The sequence below is a fragment of the Lichenostomus cassidix genome, unplaced genomic scaffold (genome assembly GCF_008360975.1).
Source record: "Lichenostomus cassidix isolate B80296 unplaced genomic scaffold, HeHo_3.0 HiC_scaffold_607, whole genome shotgun sequence".
Taxonomy (NCBI): Eukaryota; Metazoa; Chordata; class Aves; order Passeriformes; family Meliphagidae; genus Lichenostomus; species Lichenostomus cassidix.
The window spans coordinates 51,144-71,191 of NW_028147975.1; the positions used below are offsets into that span (position 1 = coordinate 51,144).

The window sequence follows — 20,048 nt, forward strand, 5'->3', positions numbered from 1 at the left end:
ACTCTGATTATATAAAGCACAGGGAGGAAGCCTTTATTTATGCGTGCTTTTTGCTCACAGCTTCAGCTGTCTCAGTGTACAACACACACGCAAATCCCACTGCAGGAACTGGGTTCTCTTTTGCCTGAATCAAAACTCCACTGCAGAAAAAGGTGTGGGTGCAAAAAAAAAAGTCCCCATTTCCTTCCCCCACACCTCTGAGTACATTTTTGAGGAGTTTGGGTAGGAATCAACCTAGCACAACACTCTGCACCACAGCAAGCTGGGCACAAAGCCACCAGCTTCCTCCCTGCCTGGGAAGTCCCCAGAGAGCTGAGGGACCTGTGGTGGCAGCTCCGAGTCTTGTGTCTGCTGGTCACAAAGTGGCTACACAGGGACTGGAAACCCAGTCCCCTACAATACCCGAGGGGGTCCCTGCAAGGGCCAGCCCAGGGCTGTAAGACCACTGGCAGTTTTCCCCTCGGGGCCCTGGTGGGCTCAGCCAAGCCCCTGTGCACCCCCTGACAAGAACGTGACCTCCCACCATCCACTCCATCCTCCTCTGGTGAGCGCTGCAGAAACGGCTGCAGACACCAGCCATCCCTGAATGTTAACACTGCCAGAGAGACAGCAGCTTCTTTGCTATCAGTGGTTTGGGATTTGTGTGGGGCTCCTGCCAACTTCCACCATGGGCAGAAGAGATGGAAACTGAGAAAAGAAACTTTCTCTGCTAAGGAGTCAGGCAAACATGCACGCACACTCAGCTCTGGAGCAGCAGGTTTACCAGACTCAGCACTATCCCCTCGTCAGACACTGCTGAGACACTTTGCTGAATCAAGGCCTGAACATCTGCAAAACACACACACACACAGACACACACACACACACACACTCTCTTACCATCTTTAAAAGATCAAGCCTCCCTCCCAGCAGGAAATGACCAACTCGCCTCCAGCGGCAGTTCAAAATGCTGAATTCTTAATTTTGTATGTTGAAAGAAGGGAGCATCTGAGGGAAAAGAAAAGCATTTCCCAGATATTTTTGTACCATGCCTCCAGGTCTATAGGGCTTGAATTCAACAGTGGATTTAAGCATGTGCTCAACATTAGGAATATGCTCAAGTTCCACTGAGGCTAAATCACACACTTGACCTCTGGGAGATATTAAAAAAACAGAACTAAACAAAATGAAGCACCAAAAGAACCAGAAGAAGGAAGATCCTAACATAAAGAAGGACATTATCATATGTCTCCCCTTCCCTCTAAGCCTTTTCAAAGTCGAGTCTAATTTAACCCTGAAATTAGAAACCACCAACTTTGTTTGGATTTCAGAGCTTAACAGATTGCCTAAAAAACTCAGAAGGGATCACTGGTTAAAGAAAGCGATTCCTGGAGAAACACATGTGACCCCACATCAATAATTCACTGTATGAGAATGATTTCGAGATAAAAGTAATGAGAAACACATGCAAAAACCACAGGGCAGGGAAAATCCTGTTTCCTTCTAAAAGCAATTCACAGGTCAGAGGCTGCTTATCTCCAACAGCCATCACACGACTTGATGTTTTTTCCTTACTCTTGTCCCGGACCCCCAGCCCAGCCCTCTCCGCGAGGTATCTGCTCCCTGCTTTACTCAGTGCTCGTCTCCAGCGAGGGAAGAGGCTTTTCCAAGCACCTGGCTGCGGGATGGAGGCGGGCAGGAGCAGGGCTGAGCCCCGCTGTCTGTGCTGCAGCACGTTATGCAACCACCGCGAGCCCTCCGGCCACGCAGGAACGCTGCGGTGCGCCCGGCCAGCCTGCAATAAACACTCACACCCGCTCACCCCCGTTCCACGGGGCACCACACACCACACACATGGTTCAGAAGGAAATCTGGCTCAGAAATACACAGCTGAAAGTTAATGTTCTCCACCTGAGCTGTGAAATCACGCAGAACAAGCCTTGCTTTTGGGTTTTAAATCAGGTCTCTTCTCGTGATTGTTTTCCTGCGTTTGCTCCCAGTTGGAAGAGGATATTTGCTCATCTGACTGTTTCCAGTCAATTTCTACTTATGGCCCCCTGGCATGTAGGAGTATTTGTATTCCAAACACTAATAAAATGTGCCATGAAAAGTAATTGAAATAAATCCTTCTTATATTTAAATTTTTTAATGTAGAGATCTACCATTTAAAATAAACAAAGAAATGAAAATTTAAGAACTACAATAAAAAGACCTAACAACATACTATAAATAGGAATTTAAAGGAACAAGAAAGTTCTATGGGCAACATTTTCAGCCTCATCTTAACTATGTCAGGTCTGTCTGCATAAGTTAGAGATGAACATGCACCCAACTGTATTCTCAAATCAAAGGCAAAGGAAAAACAAACCACAAATGAGATCTATGACCTAACAATGGTAAAAACAATAATAGAAATAATAAAAAAACCCAACCCCAAGGCAATGCAGTTTTGCAAAGTCACTCAAATCAATGCACTTCTGCCTGGTGACAAGCCACATACTAGGCAGATAAGGGGTGGCACAGTGTGTAAGAAAGCAGTGGTGTAATTCAAGCCCATAAGTGGAAAAAATACAAACAGCAATGTACTGATGTACTCCACAACAGCAGTGTTTTGGCCAAAGGCCACCTCAGTGACAAAACCAAAACCAGGTACACACTGGGAAAGGGAGAATCTTACCAAACAACTGAAATAATCCAGCAAAAATGGGCAGTTTTGCAGCACATAAGCCCTTCTCCACATCTGCAACAGAAACTGCAAGCCTTAAGGTAAGCATAAAGCAAAGGTTTTACCTGAAAATGTACTGCCCACACTCTTCACTGTACACTTTGAAGGAGTGTATGCAGCTTGCAGCTTGAGCATATGGCCAAGTGCACCCTACAGACACACAGAAATTACTTCTACCCCCAACTCTTCTACATGAGAAGACTCATCACTGATGTCAGCTTTGGAAGAGCTTCAGATTCTTGGCAAACAGAAGCTGCAAGACCAACAAACCTTGTGCCAAGTGATGTGTTGCCACCACTGGTCCATTCCAACATGATCTTTCTAGCCTACTACTGCAGTCTGGAGAAAGACATGCTCTCTCCACCTCTCTTTGCATTACATAGCTGTCAAAATCTCTGCCTTTCCTGAGATCCTTCTGGGTATAAAACTGAGTGTTGTTGAGAGGGCTCTCCTAATTATGTTATGATTTGGAAGCCAAATTAATTACTTCAAGGTTTTCAAAAAGCCAAAGAGAGGAATGGAGGGAGGGGAAACCAGGCAGCCTCCAATCCTTTGGTGAAATTTGGGGGATCTGGCTGAAAGATTTTTATTTCCTGCAGGACAAATGTCTCCTGGGCTGCAGTATGGAGTGGTAACAGACAATTTTAGCTGTATCTCCCAGTGGCTGATCTGTTCACCCTGTGCACATGTTAAGTGCAAATCACATTGCTCAGTGGGTGCAGGGGTTGGCCTATGTACACTTTGTGTTATGTGGACACGTGAGAGAGCACCCACTTCCAGGATTCAAAGCCACAGCACTGCAGACACAGCTGTGAACAGGACATTTCTGGAAACTTGGGAGCCCCACCCTCATGCCAGAAAGCACTTCAGGGAGTAGGATTGCTCTCATTTCACACTGAGTCTCCATTACCTTCCTTTTCACTCTGTTCTCTGACAGCACTCTTTGCTCTTCTCTGCTATCACTTCAGCCTGTCCAGGCTTTGTTTCTGACCTCTTCTCTGATGGTCTCCTGGATTGGAAACTCTTTGGAACAAGTATACAGCTGCCAAAAGCACAGACATTGAAACAGGATCCTGTGACTGCACTCAAAATTCCTAAATCAAGCAGATCCCAAATAATCATACTAAAGCAACACTATGACTCTGAAGCTGAAGTGATACATCCAGGACTAATTTTATTCACATCATAACTTCTGGGCCTTTGGGTCCTATTTGTTGCACATCTTGAGGTTTTCCTCTTTGACTACAGGGCTAGAACCAAAGATTCATTTAAATGATAAAATATTTTTTTTTTAAAGAGACTATCTTTAATCTCATGACTTCCAAAACTAGAAAAGGCAATGTCAAAACCTTTTGAACATTGATGCTCACAGTAATAAAAATTATGCCATTTTGGAAGGTGCCTCCTCCAGAATGAACTCACAGCTGCTTGGTAACATGACTGCTCATCCTTTCATAACCTCTTTGATTTTCAGAGGGGCCTATGAGACAGGACTGCTTCAACTCAGTAGAAAAAGATCAAATGCAATGGCCTGGGCTTCACAATGAGAAGGTGATGAGAGCAGCATAGGTGGCCATCTGCCCAGCAGAGGAATGGAATCAATCAATGCCTGGCATTTTCTCTCACCCCTTCATTTTCATACAGACCTAGCACTGACCTCAGTGTCCATCCGTCAGTTTCTCTTCCCTACTCCCAGCTCCTCTGTGCTGCTCCTTGAAAGCAATTTGGACAGTTGGTAGGAGACGTCAAATAGCAACATATGCTCTGGAGCAGATTTCACCTTGAATTTATATATTGAGGATCTCCTATTACTGATCTTGGTCATTAGTCAGAAAATATTTTAATCCCTGGTGAATATAATTAAGTGTATTTTACTGTAGCACAAAAGACAATGTTACCAGCTAAACCCCTTTTAGGCTGAGCTGTGCTCGCGAACACATGCTAAACCCTACAGCCATCACAGCCCACGAATGCTCTACATCATGTTCTCCTTTTGACTTCTAAACACAGCCCAGATGCCACTGGTATGGCCACATGCAGGTACCTCCTGCACAACTTTGCCACCAACTTTTCAGTTGTGCTGCCAACCATGCAGGTATTGCAATTTCCTGCCCTGGCTGTAAGATTTGGTTAAAGTCCTGCATTTGACTATCAGGAAACATGCAAAGTAAGCTGTAAACATCAACATGCAACCCAGGCTGGTTAATTATAAAGCCCAGTCGAATAAAAACTCCATCTTGGTCAAAAGGTAGTTAAAAATAGACCTGCTCTTTAAATAGCCAGCGGTGTCCTGTGCCCTGGTTCTCACTAATACCATTGTAATTATCCTTCTAGGGATACACAGTTGCTCACAGCCGACAAGTCAGTGCAGTGTTGTCCTCCTCCATACTGCCAACATGCCTGCAAAGCAGCTGTGCCATTCATCAGAAACCTGCCTCCTTGCAGAGGAGGCACTAACCTGCTTTGCTGCGATCTACGGATTTTCAGCTTTACTGCTAGAATTAGGTCACCAGCAAAGATAGCCAAGATTTTCCAAACTCTCCAGCTATTCTTGATTATTCTGTTCAGAGGTTTCCTGGCTAAACACCATGCCTTTGAAATGAAGAGGTATTTCAGGCTCCTGCAAGGCTTCTGCAGTCAGACACTGAGAAGCAGGGATGCTTGCTCCATAATCCTTAATTGGCCTCTAAAACTGCCAGGCAATGGGAAAGCTCTCCAGCTCAGACCTACAACCACCAGGTCCTTCCAGCATCTCCAGAAGAAATCAAAGATGATGCACACCAGAAAACAGATGAATCAGCAAGGCTCTGCAGAGACCCTCAAAGGCCCCATGCACTTGAGCCTGGCAGAACCCAAGGCAGCAGAGTTTCCCAGCAGGCAGCTGGAGAGTACCCATGGACTGGTGTCCCGTTTACAGCAGAAAAGCTACCCCTGCTCCACACGGTGCCACAGCAATAAAAGCACACACAGTACCTTAAAGCCTCTGTTTCTTTGCAATACTACTGAAAGAGACCTTGGACTCTGGTGCATTCCAAATACAGCCAGGTTTCAAACTTGTACCTCCATTAACCAGCTCAAAGAAGCAATTTGCTTTATAAGACAGACATAATTTGTACATCAGTTAAAGAGTAAAGGAGGCTACTAACTTGTTATTTGGGGAAACATATTTCCTGTTTTTAAAAGCACGAGGGAGAAATTTGTCAATATCAAGAATAGATTCTGATCTGGTACTAGATTTTTTTTGTCATTAACAAAATAATTTTTTAAAATTACAGCAGTAAGTTATTGCTACTAAGAATTTTTCCATCTCATACATCTATTTTCTGAAGCTATATTTCAGTTTCCCTACCTCATGGAAATAAATTCCTAATAAAACTATATTCTAAGAATGTAACCATTTGGCATAGTTGTTTACACAAAATCTTTTATGCCAGAAGGAAAGCATGTGCTCTTCATCTAATATCTCTTCACACTGTCAGAAATATTTAAGGAGTCATCAAATATCCACTGTACCTTTCTGGTATAGAGGGCATACATCTGGAACAGAGGAAGCAGTGCATGTAATTTCACCTTGTAAAATTATTTTAAATTTAACCTCAAACTTCCCAGGGAAAATGAATTACCAGCCAAGGTCACTCTTAGATGTGTGTTTGGAAAAAAAACCACTAAGAAGGAGAACTTAAGAAATCCTAGCAGTATTTTTCCTACAGGATATGGATTTTTGCACAGAAAAAACAGCAATACTGTATTTTAAGAGGCTAGGAGTTAGCTAACATTAAGTGAGAAATGGTTTTAACTCAAGTTACCTGTACCTGTTACTCAGGAGGAGAGCCTGAACAGAGCACAGCACCCAGCATGCTGACAGCAGGTGAGCCATGTCCTGATCTCACACATACAGAGGTAACAGGAAAAAAAAAGAGTTTTTGAAAGGAGGCCCCAGAGAGTGTGAAAATACACATTGCTGCTGCTTAGCTGGTGTTATGTGTTAATACAAACTCTTTCTCAATACACGTCTTCCAAAGAGGAGCTGAGTTTATCACCTAGAAAATTAAAACAATGTAAACTTCAGGGGGAAAAAACCAACACAAACCCCCTGCTTTGCCCTTTTTTTCTATAACTTGGCACCTTCCTTACATTTTCTCTCTCTCCTGTGGGAATGTGTGAAGGCCAAGAGGTATAAGATGGCTCAAACCTCAAACAAGGAAAAAGCATGGAGCTGGCTACTCAGAAACAATTTCCTTGGGCTGGAAGCAAGACAAAACATATCTGTAACACATGAATACTGCTCCATTTCTTTCAGCTCAACTACAAAACTTCTAGTGCTTTCAACAAGGCTCAAAAAATCATTATATTAAGCACAGGACACTATACCTTAGTGAACTTTTGATCAGCAGGAGAAGACCATTATGACCCCTGTCTGGGTCTTCAATGCCACAAATGGATACAAATTTAATTCCCCCAAATCAAGAACAGCTGTAGTTGAGTAAACTAACATTTATAGAAGGATTAGCTGCCTTATGCTTGCTGACCCTGTATTCTCCCAGCAGGAAAAGGGTTAGGACCCCACCTTGGAAGAAACCAGCCACTGAAAGGTTCATGGCTTTTTTTGGAAAGAAAACTAATTTAAAAAGACAAAGAAAAAGAGAAGGGAGCTGGAACACCTACTCCTCTGGTTTAGTGGAAATTTGTTTCCATTTGCTCAGCTATCAGAGAAGTATAAAGAAAATAACCACATGACTTTACAGAAATACCTGCAGCAGCACCACTTTATAATCACAGTCACCTCCTTTCTTGCTCTTTTGTAGTGCTTATGTCACTCTCAGGGCCTCATGAATTTAGGCAAGATTAATTACCACTTCACTGTCAGATATTTTCTGTGCAGCATCCCATCCTGGAATCACTTCATGTTGGTTTGAAAAACCACCAGTGTTAAAAATCATAACTAAAAATCCAAGAAAAACAACAAAAAATGTAATTTTCTCAAAAAACAATTCACCTAGGGGAAGGCTGTGGTGGGTTTCCTCACCATGGGAGCCAAACTGCAAACCAGAAGGATGAGCTTCTTGACTTTCCTAGTGCTGTGCTAGGCAGGAGCTGGCAGAGCTTGCAGCCACTTTCAGGAAGGGCAAAGTAGCAACTAACTGGAGCCGACATTTCCACAAGCAGGAAAGGGTTATGCAGCAGGCAAGACCTTTAAGTGAGAGTCAGGAGACCTGTCCACAGACAGCTTGCATGACCCCAGGGAAATCCCTCAAGGAACTGAAGCACACACCACTCATCCACAAAATGGAGCTAATCCTAACTCCTTCACGGAGTACTGCACAGCTGAATCTACTCTTGGTTTTTAGGCGCTCATGTAGCTCAGAAATGACAATGGTATGGGAACAGCCAAGAGAGTAGGACTCTTTGGGAAGCCAATTCATCCAGCTTTCTCTGCTAGTTAATAAGGCTCAGAGTACAAGATGGCCACATTTCCAAAATGGACCAGTAATTCCTCACTGCTCCATATATGCAGCAAAAATCTATCTGAGGTCTTCTCTTAACTCTGTCACAAGAAATTCTCAAGACAGAATTTCAAAGGAGTTTGGTCATAATCAGGAAGACAAGATGAAGGCTGTATTGTTGACATTGCAATCAAGAAGTCATAAAACCTTTTATTTCTTTAAAACCTTTAGTTTCTGATGTCCTGCTGTTAATGCCATGTGGCCAAAAGATTATGGTTTAGGCCCCATAAAAAAATATACATCACAGTAGCTCAGACATCACATGATGTAAAAAAACCAAACACCTACATAGGATGTTTCCTCTTCTTTCTGTTTTTTAAATACACAGGTTACATTGGCTCACACACTAGTTTTATGTGAGGGATAGAAAACACCTAACTGCAGGTCCTGGAATGCCCCAAGTATCACCAGAATTGCAGGGAAGATTACAAGAGTTGGCAAGATCAATCATATTTTTCACTTTAAATAACAGAACAATTAAAAAAAAAAAGCTCATTTGAAATGAAAAAATAAAAAGTCCTTTAAGATCCTCATGCAGTTTACTTTCCCTGGATGGCTGAGAGGAAGCACAAGGCAGTGCTGTCTGCACAGACCTGGGAGCCAGCCTGGAGGGCTTATGGGAGTCCCCTGTTTGTGTCCCACAGCTTTCAACTCTGCTGCTGAACACTTTCAGAGTGCCCAACACACAGCACAAACCCCTTCCCATTCTGCTCTTTCTCCACCACATGCACTCTTCTTGGCCATCACTACGAAAAAACACACAACTCAAAGAAACTCCAAAGGTACTCATGACTCCAGAGAGCCTTCACATGTTTTCCTGAAGTATATGACACTAGACTAGAGAAGTATATGACACTAGATGTAAGATTTTGCTTCTCCTCTCCTTTTGCAATCCCTTTACTGAAATGTATCCCCATATGTGCTTTTCTCCAATGAACACCAAGCCTGTAAGCCGCTTTTCCAAGCCAAGAAAAGTTTAAAAGAGGTCATTCCACGTAGAACAGGCTCTGTGCATTTCCTAAGAGGGTCATATTACGTAGAATATCCATGGGAGACAAAGTGTTCCCATCCAGTTTCCCACTTTTTTTGGCATCGAAGTTGCTCTTTGGGTTGGGTAAAGTGGGAAACGCATGCATTGGAAAAAGAAAAGATCAATGTTTTTTGTTCCCCACATTTGCCTACCTCAGCCAGAACTCCTCAGCATACACTGAGGGTCTAACTCTCACTTTGAGAGTGATTCTTGCTATGAAAGTTGACTGCTGTATTCAGCAATTTGGTACTCTCTCCTTCACACTCAGAGGCACTCAGCTTTGGATGGCTTTTTTTCCTCTGTAGAACAATGCTGAAACCATTTTCTCCTTAGTCAGACAAAACTTTCTAGCAGTAACCACAGTTAATCAGGGCAATAGGCTGCACTGTTTCCCTGTGCAATCCTGCTGTCAAATGCTTTTAAGGTTCTGCTAGACTGGCACTTGCCAGAAAAGCTTTAGATTGAGCTTATCCTGCCTTGGGGTGAGGGGACCAAATGAGTACTGCAGGCACCCCTCAGCCCCATCTCTGACAGCTTCAGAAAACTTCAGAAACCATGGAACTCTGAAGAACACAGTTTCTTGCCCTCCTTTAGGTACAGGGCCTGAGCCAGCTGCAGGGGCAGTGTGCTGAGTCTCCAGAAACCTCTCTGAGGTTTGACCTGGGTGACAGAGCAGAAGTTCTGCTCCAGAGTGGCAGCTGCAGCTGGCAAAGGGCATTGATGCCATGCATGTGGCAGCAGGCGGGCAAAGTAAAAGGGAGGATCTTGAGGCATCTGCAAGGCACTGTTTCCATTAGCAGAACGAGACAACTCCCTGCCGTGCACATTGGCAAGGAAAGGACAGGAGCAAAGCAAACAACAGGAGGGGTTGCAGGGAAGAGGAACCCCCCACACCAAACTGCTGAAACCAGCTGCACCCCAGCAAGCTTCACTGTGTGCAGTTACACAGCTGCAAACTTGGAAAAGGGCAGACAGCTCCGAGGAGCGCCAGGATCCACTCTATGAGAAACACTGGAAACAAACACAGATCAAAGGGAAACACCAAGCTGTATACACAGCTGGGGCTGTCTTCCCCTGTTAAAAAGAGAAGGGCACATAGATTTTAACTGCAAGCTCTTTGTGTGTGCTTGCACGTAACTGTGCATCTGGGCAAACGCGTGTACTCACCCCACACTTGGCCTCCTGACACTACCAGAGTGTAGCTAATGAATGGTATTTTCCGAGCTGTATAGAAGATTCCCATACAGCTGGGCAAAATCTGACTGGGCAACCCACAACTCAACCCACCCCAGGGAACAAGGCCAAATAGGTGGAAATAAAAGACATGGGAGATACAAAGCAGCCTCTGTTTCAACCTCTGATTTCTACAATAAACCTGCTGCACCACTCCTCCTTTTAGAATGACTCATTTAAACAATTTCAGTGAGTTTCCAGAAAGAACAGAGCAATTCCCATCTAAGGGCTAGGCTTTGGCCATGTGAAATTAGAATGCATTACCTCAACTGTTCAGCAGGTTGTGTCTTGAGCACTGTAAAGCCTCTCTTGAGAGAAAAACGTGGAGGACACATTGCCCAGAACCTCCTGGGAGAGCAAAAGCAATCCCTCCTGCACAATCCAGCTCTTGAGAGGAAAGAAGAGAGGAAAACACACCACAGTAGCACATGGAAATGCTGGCAGCTTCCTGTTGTCAGGTCCTGGAACACCCTTGGCTGACCAGGCTCTAGTTCAAGGCTAGTGACAGCCACAGTGGGCTTCTCAGTGCTGATTTCACCTCTGAACCTTCCTGTTTTGTTCCTTTTCTTTCCTGGGATGCTCACAGGGAAATCTACCCATACACAAATAAGCAGCAAAATCAAGTCTGGCATCAGCTACCTTTCCACATATCCCTCCTGATGGTTGTAGGCTTTGCCAGCCTTCACCAGTGTGGAATGGTCCTTGCCCCTTTTACTACAAACACACTCAGTCATGAGAAGAGCCGTGTCTATCAAATGCCCTCCTTTTGTTTTTGCATTATCTGCTGGACAGTAAGGAACCCTTGGCACGGCTCCCCAAATGACTCGGCATAGCTACAGCACTGGAAAGGCCACAGAGAGGAGCAACAATTGCCCAAGTGAAGGAGCAAGCATTCATCTGAGAGTCATTAAGAGCTGTGCTTCTAAATGATTCAGATGCTTTCAGATATTCCACCCTGGCTCAGCAACCAGACGACCCAGAGATAGCAGCCTGCACTTGACTTTGTAAGCATGACTAAATTTTGTGCAGCTGTTTACTACCTACCACGATAAAAACCACACCCTTACCATAGGAACTGCTATCAGCCTGGACCATGTGTGAACCTGCTGATACCATGCACAGAGTCTGCTCCTATGAAAGCAACGCCGCATTTCAAACTCACGTCCTGTTTCCACTGCTGGCTTCATGAATAAGCTTTCCTGTACCAATTTCTGTTATGCTTCCTTCTTTCCCCCAGCCCCCCGTGCAGAAACCCTTGTAAAGACATCTACAAGATCACTCTGTAACTGCTACACTCCCTTTCCTGCCTCACCTTTTGTGAGCTGAACATGATCATTTGCAAAATCTCCCATTCATAGCAATCTGTTCTTCATCCTGAGCCTTATAATGTTCTGAATTCTTGGGCAAAAAATTAAGAGAAAAAAGCATCCATCCTTCGCAAAAGCTTTTCATTTTTCCCTAAATAAGTTATGTTGCTTTATGAATGTACTCTCAGAGGTAAATAATTAACAGGCAAGAGGGACAGAAAATCTTATTACATGGCTAATGGGAAGTGATGCTCAGGCCGCAGTGTACCCATAAAGTAGAGCTTCAAAAGACAGCCCCCAGGCTTTCTAAATGGAACATTAGGCTGAAAACCTGACTCATGAAGGGATTCCTCTGCATTCCTCTAGACTCAGGCAAATCCAAAACCTTCATATGAGATTCAGCCTGCATCTAACAGACTCAAGTCTGTTTCACCTCTGAAAAACAGGATACTCTGATTTTGCACAGGCATGTAAGGAGGAACTACAAAGAGCACTAGACACAGATAAACTGTATTTCTACACAAATTCAAACTCCCATGGCACACAGAATAAATGAAGGTAGATGACACCAACTACTGCTAGGTTCTGCCATGGCCCTGACTTAGCCCTGTCCATGTTATCCATTGGTTTCACGGGAGGAGAATTCCTGACCCTTGGTTGCACATTGCCTATTTAACAGTTTTATGGTTTTCTCAGGCATTGTTTGGGAGGAAACCTGTGAGGTCTGTCCACTCACAGCTATGAAAACTGCTCAGGGTGACCAGCACCACTTGCAGCCAGGCAAGAACCACAGCAATTGTGAGATGAAGCCCTTCTCTCCTTTCCTAGACAAGGCTGTGAACACCCATCACACACTTGCATTTACCATCACAGCACCCAAAACCAGCGGTTAGACAATAGTGTTGCCTCCCACAGCAGCCAAGGTGCCTCCACTTTGTGTCCCTCTTCTCTTTCCTGAGGGGAGAAGGTGTCATGCAGCACCTCCTGGCCCCAGCCAACACTGACAGCACAGAAGCCCACTGAGAGGGACAAAAGGAGTGAGTATGAAGTTTTGAAGGAAGGTGGGATAGGGGAAACTTGTGTGAAGGACAGAAAAGACAAGCAACTGGCTGGGGATGTGGATCAATGACGCAAAGGACTGGGTCAAAGCGAACTTGTTCCTGCTCCTTTTCTTGATCCAGGCACTGGATCTATGTATGCTTCTGCTTCTCACCTGGCAGAGGTCACACCAGGAGACACCTGGGGGTGTCTCACTCCTCCCATCCTCCCTTAGATTATAAGGTTAGAGGTTCTCAAAGTTGTGATACTTTGGTAAAAATGGGCCACATACAGAAAAGAGAATGAGAGCTGCCTTCCTTCATTTCTTATCCCACTTCCTTTGGTTACCACATGTCTGCATGGGCTAGATTGTTACATGTACCAGATGTAGATCAACACATACATCTGCAACTTCTGCCCCAAGAGTACAAGGTCCTGAAACTTGCCGTTAACAGGTGATCTGTCTCAAAATTATACTCCTATCACCTCATCTTCTCTACAGCAGAAATTCCCCAACTGGCTTTTAGCAAGCAATGCTTTCAGACCCACGAGCAATGCTAGTCACTTGAACAAGAAAAGGACTTCTGGCTCTCAGCACCTCAAAGAGCACCCTGGAGAGAAGGAGAAAAAAAAAAAAAAAAAGCCTGCAAAATCTCCAGAGATCCATTTAGGAGAGAGATAGAAAGTATAGAGCCACGACATGACTGAAAATGGAGCCAGGAAAGCTGAATGCCTGACTTCCTACCTGGGGCCAGAGGTCCAAGCTCCCTGATTACAGGGGGCATTTGACCAGCCTTTATAATTTTTTGAGGACAGCCATAAGTATACAGAACTGGAGAGGGTTCAGCCTGAAAGAAAACTGTAGCAATGCACCCAAGTAGAAATCTGAGAATAGCAAGTTTGGGAAGAGATTCAGGAACCAAAGCTGGCAATGATACACCCCAAATCAGACTGGTGACCTTCGATTTGGTGCAGAGAGCTGACTGCAAAGAAGGTTTCTTTCAAAGATGGGGGTTTCCTCTCAAGTCTCCCTTCTGGGAGGCAACACGATGAAAGGATTCTCAGCATCAGACCATTATGATAAGGCCAAGCAGATTGTGCTGACAGTTCTTTCTACACCATATGAGAAAAACACATCTGAAAGTGCCCCTAAACACGTCTTAGTTGAGAAGGGCTTTGTGATAAATATCTGTTTCCGAAAAATGGCTTATAACAGTGATTTTATTGTGCAACACTGTTGAAACAGAAACATTTTTCTTAGTGACAGTTTATCCAAAATAGTAGTATTGTTCTTTTCCCCCTTCTTTCTTCAACAGCTATGTGATTCCTAAGGGGGATGCAGAGATCTGGGAGCAGAAAGGAAGACAGGCATGCATACATTCTTCACTGCATTGCTTTGAATAAAAAAATAAATCATATTGAAACTAGAAATTCCTATATGAGCAGTACTAAAGGACTTGAAGTAAAACGTGGATCATTTTGTTTCCTTCAAATCTTGGCATGGAGACTAACTGTCCCTTTGCAGCAGCTGTACTCAGAGTTCAGCATGTTCAGCAGCCCAGCCAATGTGAAACAAAGCCTTTGCAGTTGCAAGTGAATCAAAATGCTGCTTCTGCCCAAGGAGGCACTTTGCATGAGCAAGTGTGGTGGTCAGCCAAAGAGATAGAGGCCAGTTACACCAGCGACTGGTGAGTTTCCAGAGCAATGCAAAGAAATAACAAAAGGTAGACTGACACTAAATAACACTGGCTGAGCCTGAATGTATCCAGAAAGAACAGCTTTCTGACAGCCTGACTCCAAAAACCAGCAGCTTTACCCTCTCCAGGTTAAGCAAAACAGGAACAGCAGTGTAATAAGTTATTCAGATCTCCTAAACCAGAGGAACATGCTGCAGCTCTGCTGAAAATTGTTAGTCCCAGCTGAAAACAGAGGCATCTGTCATCCAAACAAAAGAGTTGAAGACAGCTAACTACCTCCAGCTCTTGTTCCACACTGGCCTCGGAGACAGGAGGGTTTAGCTACAGTTCCCACAAGGAGCACGTTGGATCAGTGCATGCTCTGACCTTTGGATGTGTCAAAGAAAGATGCATGCTCAGCTGTGTTGGATACAGTTTGACTGCTGCAGGGAACATCACAGGTTCCAAGTTTTATTAATGAGGAAAACAATATGTACTGTCAACGTTTGCTACATGAAGTTAGCATGAAAACAAAGCCCACTCCAGAGAACAAATGAAATTTACTGGATTAGTTTCTTGTTCCAGTGCTCCTGATAAATAGCACTGAACTCAACACCACATTGATTAGTTGGATCAAGACAAACACTGATCAGATTGCCTTGGCAAGTATATATAGCACTACAAAAGCACAATCACCCCTGTCTATTCAGAATAGCAAGGATTCACTATACTTTCATTTTCCTTCCCTCTATCTTTCCCAGCCTAGACAGGTTGTCTGCACTTTTTAAAAGCCCTACATTAAATGCTTTTCCTAAGACACACTCAAAGCCCTTGTTCTAAAGAAACAGAACTGAACTGTGCAAATGCTGCAGAGCCTCAGAAGACCCCACGTTTCAGTGCAAGCTGACCCAGGTCATGGTTCTCTTCAACATTCAGCAGTTTTTCCTTTATCTTATCTGCTACCTCAGATATGCACCCAAGCACAACAGTCAGCTCTGGGTGAGAAACTGCCTTGGAGAATCACTCTGCAATAAACAGTCTCTCACGTCAAAGAAAGAAGGGGTGAGGAACCACTGAAGATGGGGGATTCTGGTAAGGGTCAGGCTAAAAACCACAGTACTCGATCCTTGCTAAGTGTTTGTCTTCTTTGCTTCTGATCATCTCAAAAGATATCAGAGAGAAAGGATGTTACATCACTCCACTCTGTGCTTTTACACTAAACATACTTTTAGCAACTCTGTTTAGAAGTTTGTCTGCTTTAGACTTCTTCCTTTTCCTTTCTAAATAATGTACTTTTGCAGAGCCACAAATTCTGCAAGATCTTAAAAAATTTCTAATTTCAGTGATCCCAAGGTCTCTTTCACTCCTTGGATCTATCTTTTGTTTGAACTGAATTATTCTTACCATAAGGAAAATATGCCCTAATAACTCATTCTTTACCCAATTACTCAGCTTTCTGAGTTATTTCTTTTCCTTCTGCTGTATTACAAAGAAATCATCATGAAAACCTAATAGAACAACTTATGATCTACAGAAAAATGCTGGTGGGGTTTTTTTCTTGTTTGTTTGGTTTTGTTTTTATTTTTTATTTTTTTAACTCTGATCAATAGCATTACAAACCCCTTTCTTGTTCCATCAGGAGACATAACTTTTCTCACAGACACCACGACCGTGTTGGTCTACCAGAACTGCCACTTCACAGAGCAGCAGGAAGTCACCTCAGAGCTGTGTGTCTTCCCTTAATACCACACTGACCACATCCTCCTAATACTGTCATTCGTCTAAAATGTTCACAGACAACAGCTAACACCACTATCTGTGTAACATGCAACATTTAACTTCAGCCTGAATTTCATTTGTTATCCTTTTTGAGAAAATATAACACCAGCAAACTTCATCTTTCAGTCACATGCTTTATCTTGTTTTCTTTCAGAAAATGATGAAGTGTTGCTTACACATCAGGTTTTTTGGAAGGTGTGCTAAAGGACTAAAAACTATCATTTTAGTTATGTATTGCAGCAGATGAGAAGAATGCTGGTTTCTTGTTTAAATGCAAGCTATGACTCATCCTGAGCAAAGACAAACTGAAACACATACCCATTAAATAAAAAGCACAAACAATTTTTCTGTGTGAGGATTAATGGCAGATAATAACTATAAATTAACTTTAATCTTTTATAACAAAGTCCCTTATACAAATGTCACTGCAATCTTTTCAAATAAAAAAACCCAAATCAAAGCCAAAAGAGGAGTAATTTAAATATTACAGCTAATGTTTGGTACCAAATCAAGCAGCTCCTTAGCAGAACCAGTGGAGTGTTGTGGAGCGAAATATTTTCAAGCAGTAGAACATAAAACATTGCTTTAATATTTTAAAATGAATTTTAATTATATTTTTACATTGAAAGGGTACACATTAAAACATCATCAGTTCTGCAATATTGAGTCCAAGTTAAATCACATTTTCAAAAAGGACAAGAGCACTGTTTTACTAATATTCTCTTGTTACTGCTTGAAAGAAACTCTCTGTAATTGTTGAATGGGTTAAACCAAAATTTAACTGAACATAAGAAGACTGCTGTTCACAGACAAGAAGGGAAAAAACCAGAGTCAGAGACCTAATAGTGGACAATTTTGAAAATTATAGTGTATGTCAATAATGGAGATAACAGTGAGATTCAAAAGGAATAATCTCACATAATAGGGAAAATGAGCACCTGTCAGCCACAAAGCCATTAGTATCAGGGCTTTTATATTTGCAACAGTCAAGTCTGGAGACACTGACAAACTTAACACAGCAAATAAAACACGGTGCTGAGGAACACAGGAAGCAATCCCCCTCACTCAGAGAACACTGCTGTGGAGTTTGAAAATAAATGCTTCCAGTATGAAACTCACTGCTGAAATCACTGGAAATGAACACTGCAAACACAGCAAAGGCACTAACAGCATCTAGCTGGGTTTTGCAGATGTGAGCAGCTGATCAAGCCATAGCATCTGCATCGAGGGACAGACCAAACCAGGAACAACAAACTCCTGACCAAAGCTTCCAGATATAGGAGTTTGCCTGTACAGAGCACCCAGTGTGATCAAATGTGTGCCCTTCCCAGAAGGATGAAAACCAAAGGCTTGTAAAACCATGTCTGAGACACAGACCTGGAATACAGCACCCTGGGATGGGAAGCCCTGGAGAAAAGACTTTGCTGAGAAGGCTGAGGGTTAGGAATCTTCAGCCTGGAGCAGGTGGGGACTAAGGAGAATAACTGAGACAAAAGGAGAGGAAGAGAGTGATAATGCACCAAGTGAGAATGGGAAAACAAATTCTGTAGCAATCCTTGTCAACATTCAGGAAAAGGTGGCATAAGGGGAAGCTCAGGTAATAACACTCCTTTCATGAGTAACGTTTGTTGACATGCTGGTCAATAGTCAATCCTTGTGGTGTCCTCACCTCAGACAGTATTACTGTCCTCAGTTAAAGACAGAAAATCAAGGCAGAAACTTCCTCAACTCAGACAGCTTCTCCAGCACATTCTAATGCCATCAGTCCATGCCAGTCCTTAGCTGGACAATAAGTATGTAACAGTGGCTGCTAAGATCTCACCCACACTGAGTCTGAAGTTTTGCTGCCTGCCCTCACGCTTGAAAAAACTGATCAAATTTCCATGCAAACTTTGTCAATGTGATAGGACGGGGCTGGTATAGGGAAAGATGGAGACAGCTATGCTCTAAAGCTGTACTGAGTGCAAGCAGCATTTGCAGTAACAATTAGATATGCAAATAAGCACACTGAAGATTAGTGACGGTTTACTGTTGTCATGCAGAAAAAAGCACCTTCAGTTCTGGGTCAGACCCAAGGACTACATTTTCTTTACCTCACTGGTAAATAGAACTGGAGAGAGAACTGGAAAACCCAGGAGCCAACACTTCTCAACACAGCTCAGCCTGAGACTGAAGAGGCTGAAGCTCAGGGAGCAACATAACCCAAATAAAAAACCCTCCCTGCATCAATCCAGAGCGACAAGACCATGGGAACTCTATAGAAACTCAAAAATACCAGGAGGCAGAAGCACAGGCTGGAAGAAAACACCCACACCATACAAAAGCCAAGCTGCTTCCCAGCATTGCTCCTGCCAGGGGGAGGCAGATGTGGGGAAAACTGAGGGCAACACAATTCTTGAGGTACTCAGCTCCAATTCCCTTGAAGCCACATGGGAAGATCTTGTCTGAATGAAAATACACACTTGGCTCAAAGCCTCCGTGTGTCTTTGGCCATCCTCACAGTCCTCCCATCCCTTGTTAAATGATGGCTGCTAAGGGAGGAGGCAATCAGCCTATTTAGACCCGGCTTTCCTTCCCACCCTGGGGGTTTCTTCATAGGAGCAGCTGGCCAGAGCACCGCCTTTGTTACAGCAGCCACAAAAAACACAGACACCCACCCTCAGCCCCCCTAAAATCCCACAGAAGAGCCAAGATAAGTTTATAATGGAAACCCTGACACAACCTTAACTATAGCATCCTGAATGGAAGGCGATAATCTGATCTGTGTGTGAACTAGCTCCCCTTGTCTCAATGGTATTTATCTTACTTTAACTCTTGTTACAAAAGGGTTGAGTCATATAGTAGAGCCAGCCAAGTAACAAAACTGCAGGGCTTGCTAAAACGTCAGATTCAAGGATAAACAGGAGCAATCCTAGAACAGGTTAGAAGAGTCTCTGCAGGAGCACTGGTAGCCAGACCTCCGAGCCTCTGGACAATGGTATTTTCTTCTGTGCTACAGAGATTATAAGCCCAATGCAGGGGTGGGGGGAGAGGGTGCAGAGCACAGAGCTCTGTCCTTTGGTTCATGGTAACACACAGTACCCAGTGCCCAAGAAACCTGATCCCGTAGCAACCTCATGTATGGAAAGTGCCCCAATCAGATTTCACTGTGTCAGGAGAAGAACAGTATTTACTCTGCATACAGATTAGTCACAAAACTGGGTCACTTCTTCCCTTTTCAGAGGGAGAGGAAAAAAACCCCAACCAAAAACAAAGCTTCTTTTTCAGATCTTTTTCATTCTTCCTCTCAACTTTTAAAACTACGTGAGGCAGTGTGGTCACTCACAGCTGTCTAAGCTGATCAAACAGCACCTGCATGGGTAAGGTCAAAGCACATTACACTCACCAGGCTTTCATTTCTTAGAATTCAGCTCATTAGCTACTTACCGGTTCTTTTCTAGTTCATTGTGCGTAGACCTGGAAGATAAAAAAAAAATAAAAAAATTTGGATTAGCCACCTTTGACCTCTGAGCACTGAAGTTCAACTGCTGCAAGCTGTACACATCCCCAGCAGCACATCACAGAGGAAAGGCAACCAACTACATACATTAAAATCTATAACCTCATCCTCCTTGCTGACAAGAAGTTCCTCCCCTCCAGTGCAAAAGCTGGTACCCTTATTGCTAAAGAAAATGTTCCCTAGAGACTTAAACACACAGAAAATCCCAAAGAGAGGCAACAATTAGAAGAGAGGACCAGAATCTGTCACTTCCAGACTCCTTCTGACTCTGCCACCAA

The 20,048-nt window shown here is 43.5% G+C and overlaps 1 protein-coding gene across 1 annotated transcript in view; it reads right to left on the reverse strand.

The window, feature by feature from the left end:
• Positions 1–19,819, reverse strand: part of MXI1 (MAX interactor 1, dimerization protein) — a gene marked incomplete at its 5' end in the record, with an annotated part of 28,953 nt that extends 9,134 nt beyond the window's left edge. Inside the window, one exon of the mRNA XM_085048224.1 lies at positions 19,698–19,819. Within this exon, the coding sequence (XP_084904350.1) occupies positions 19,698–19,819 (122 nt within the window). The remainder of the gene's footprint in view (positions 1–19,697) is intronic.
• Positions 19,820–20,048: the final 229 nt, after the last annotated feature.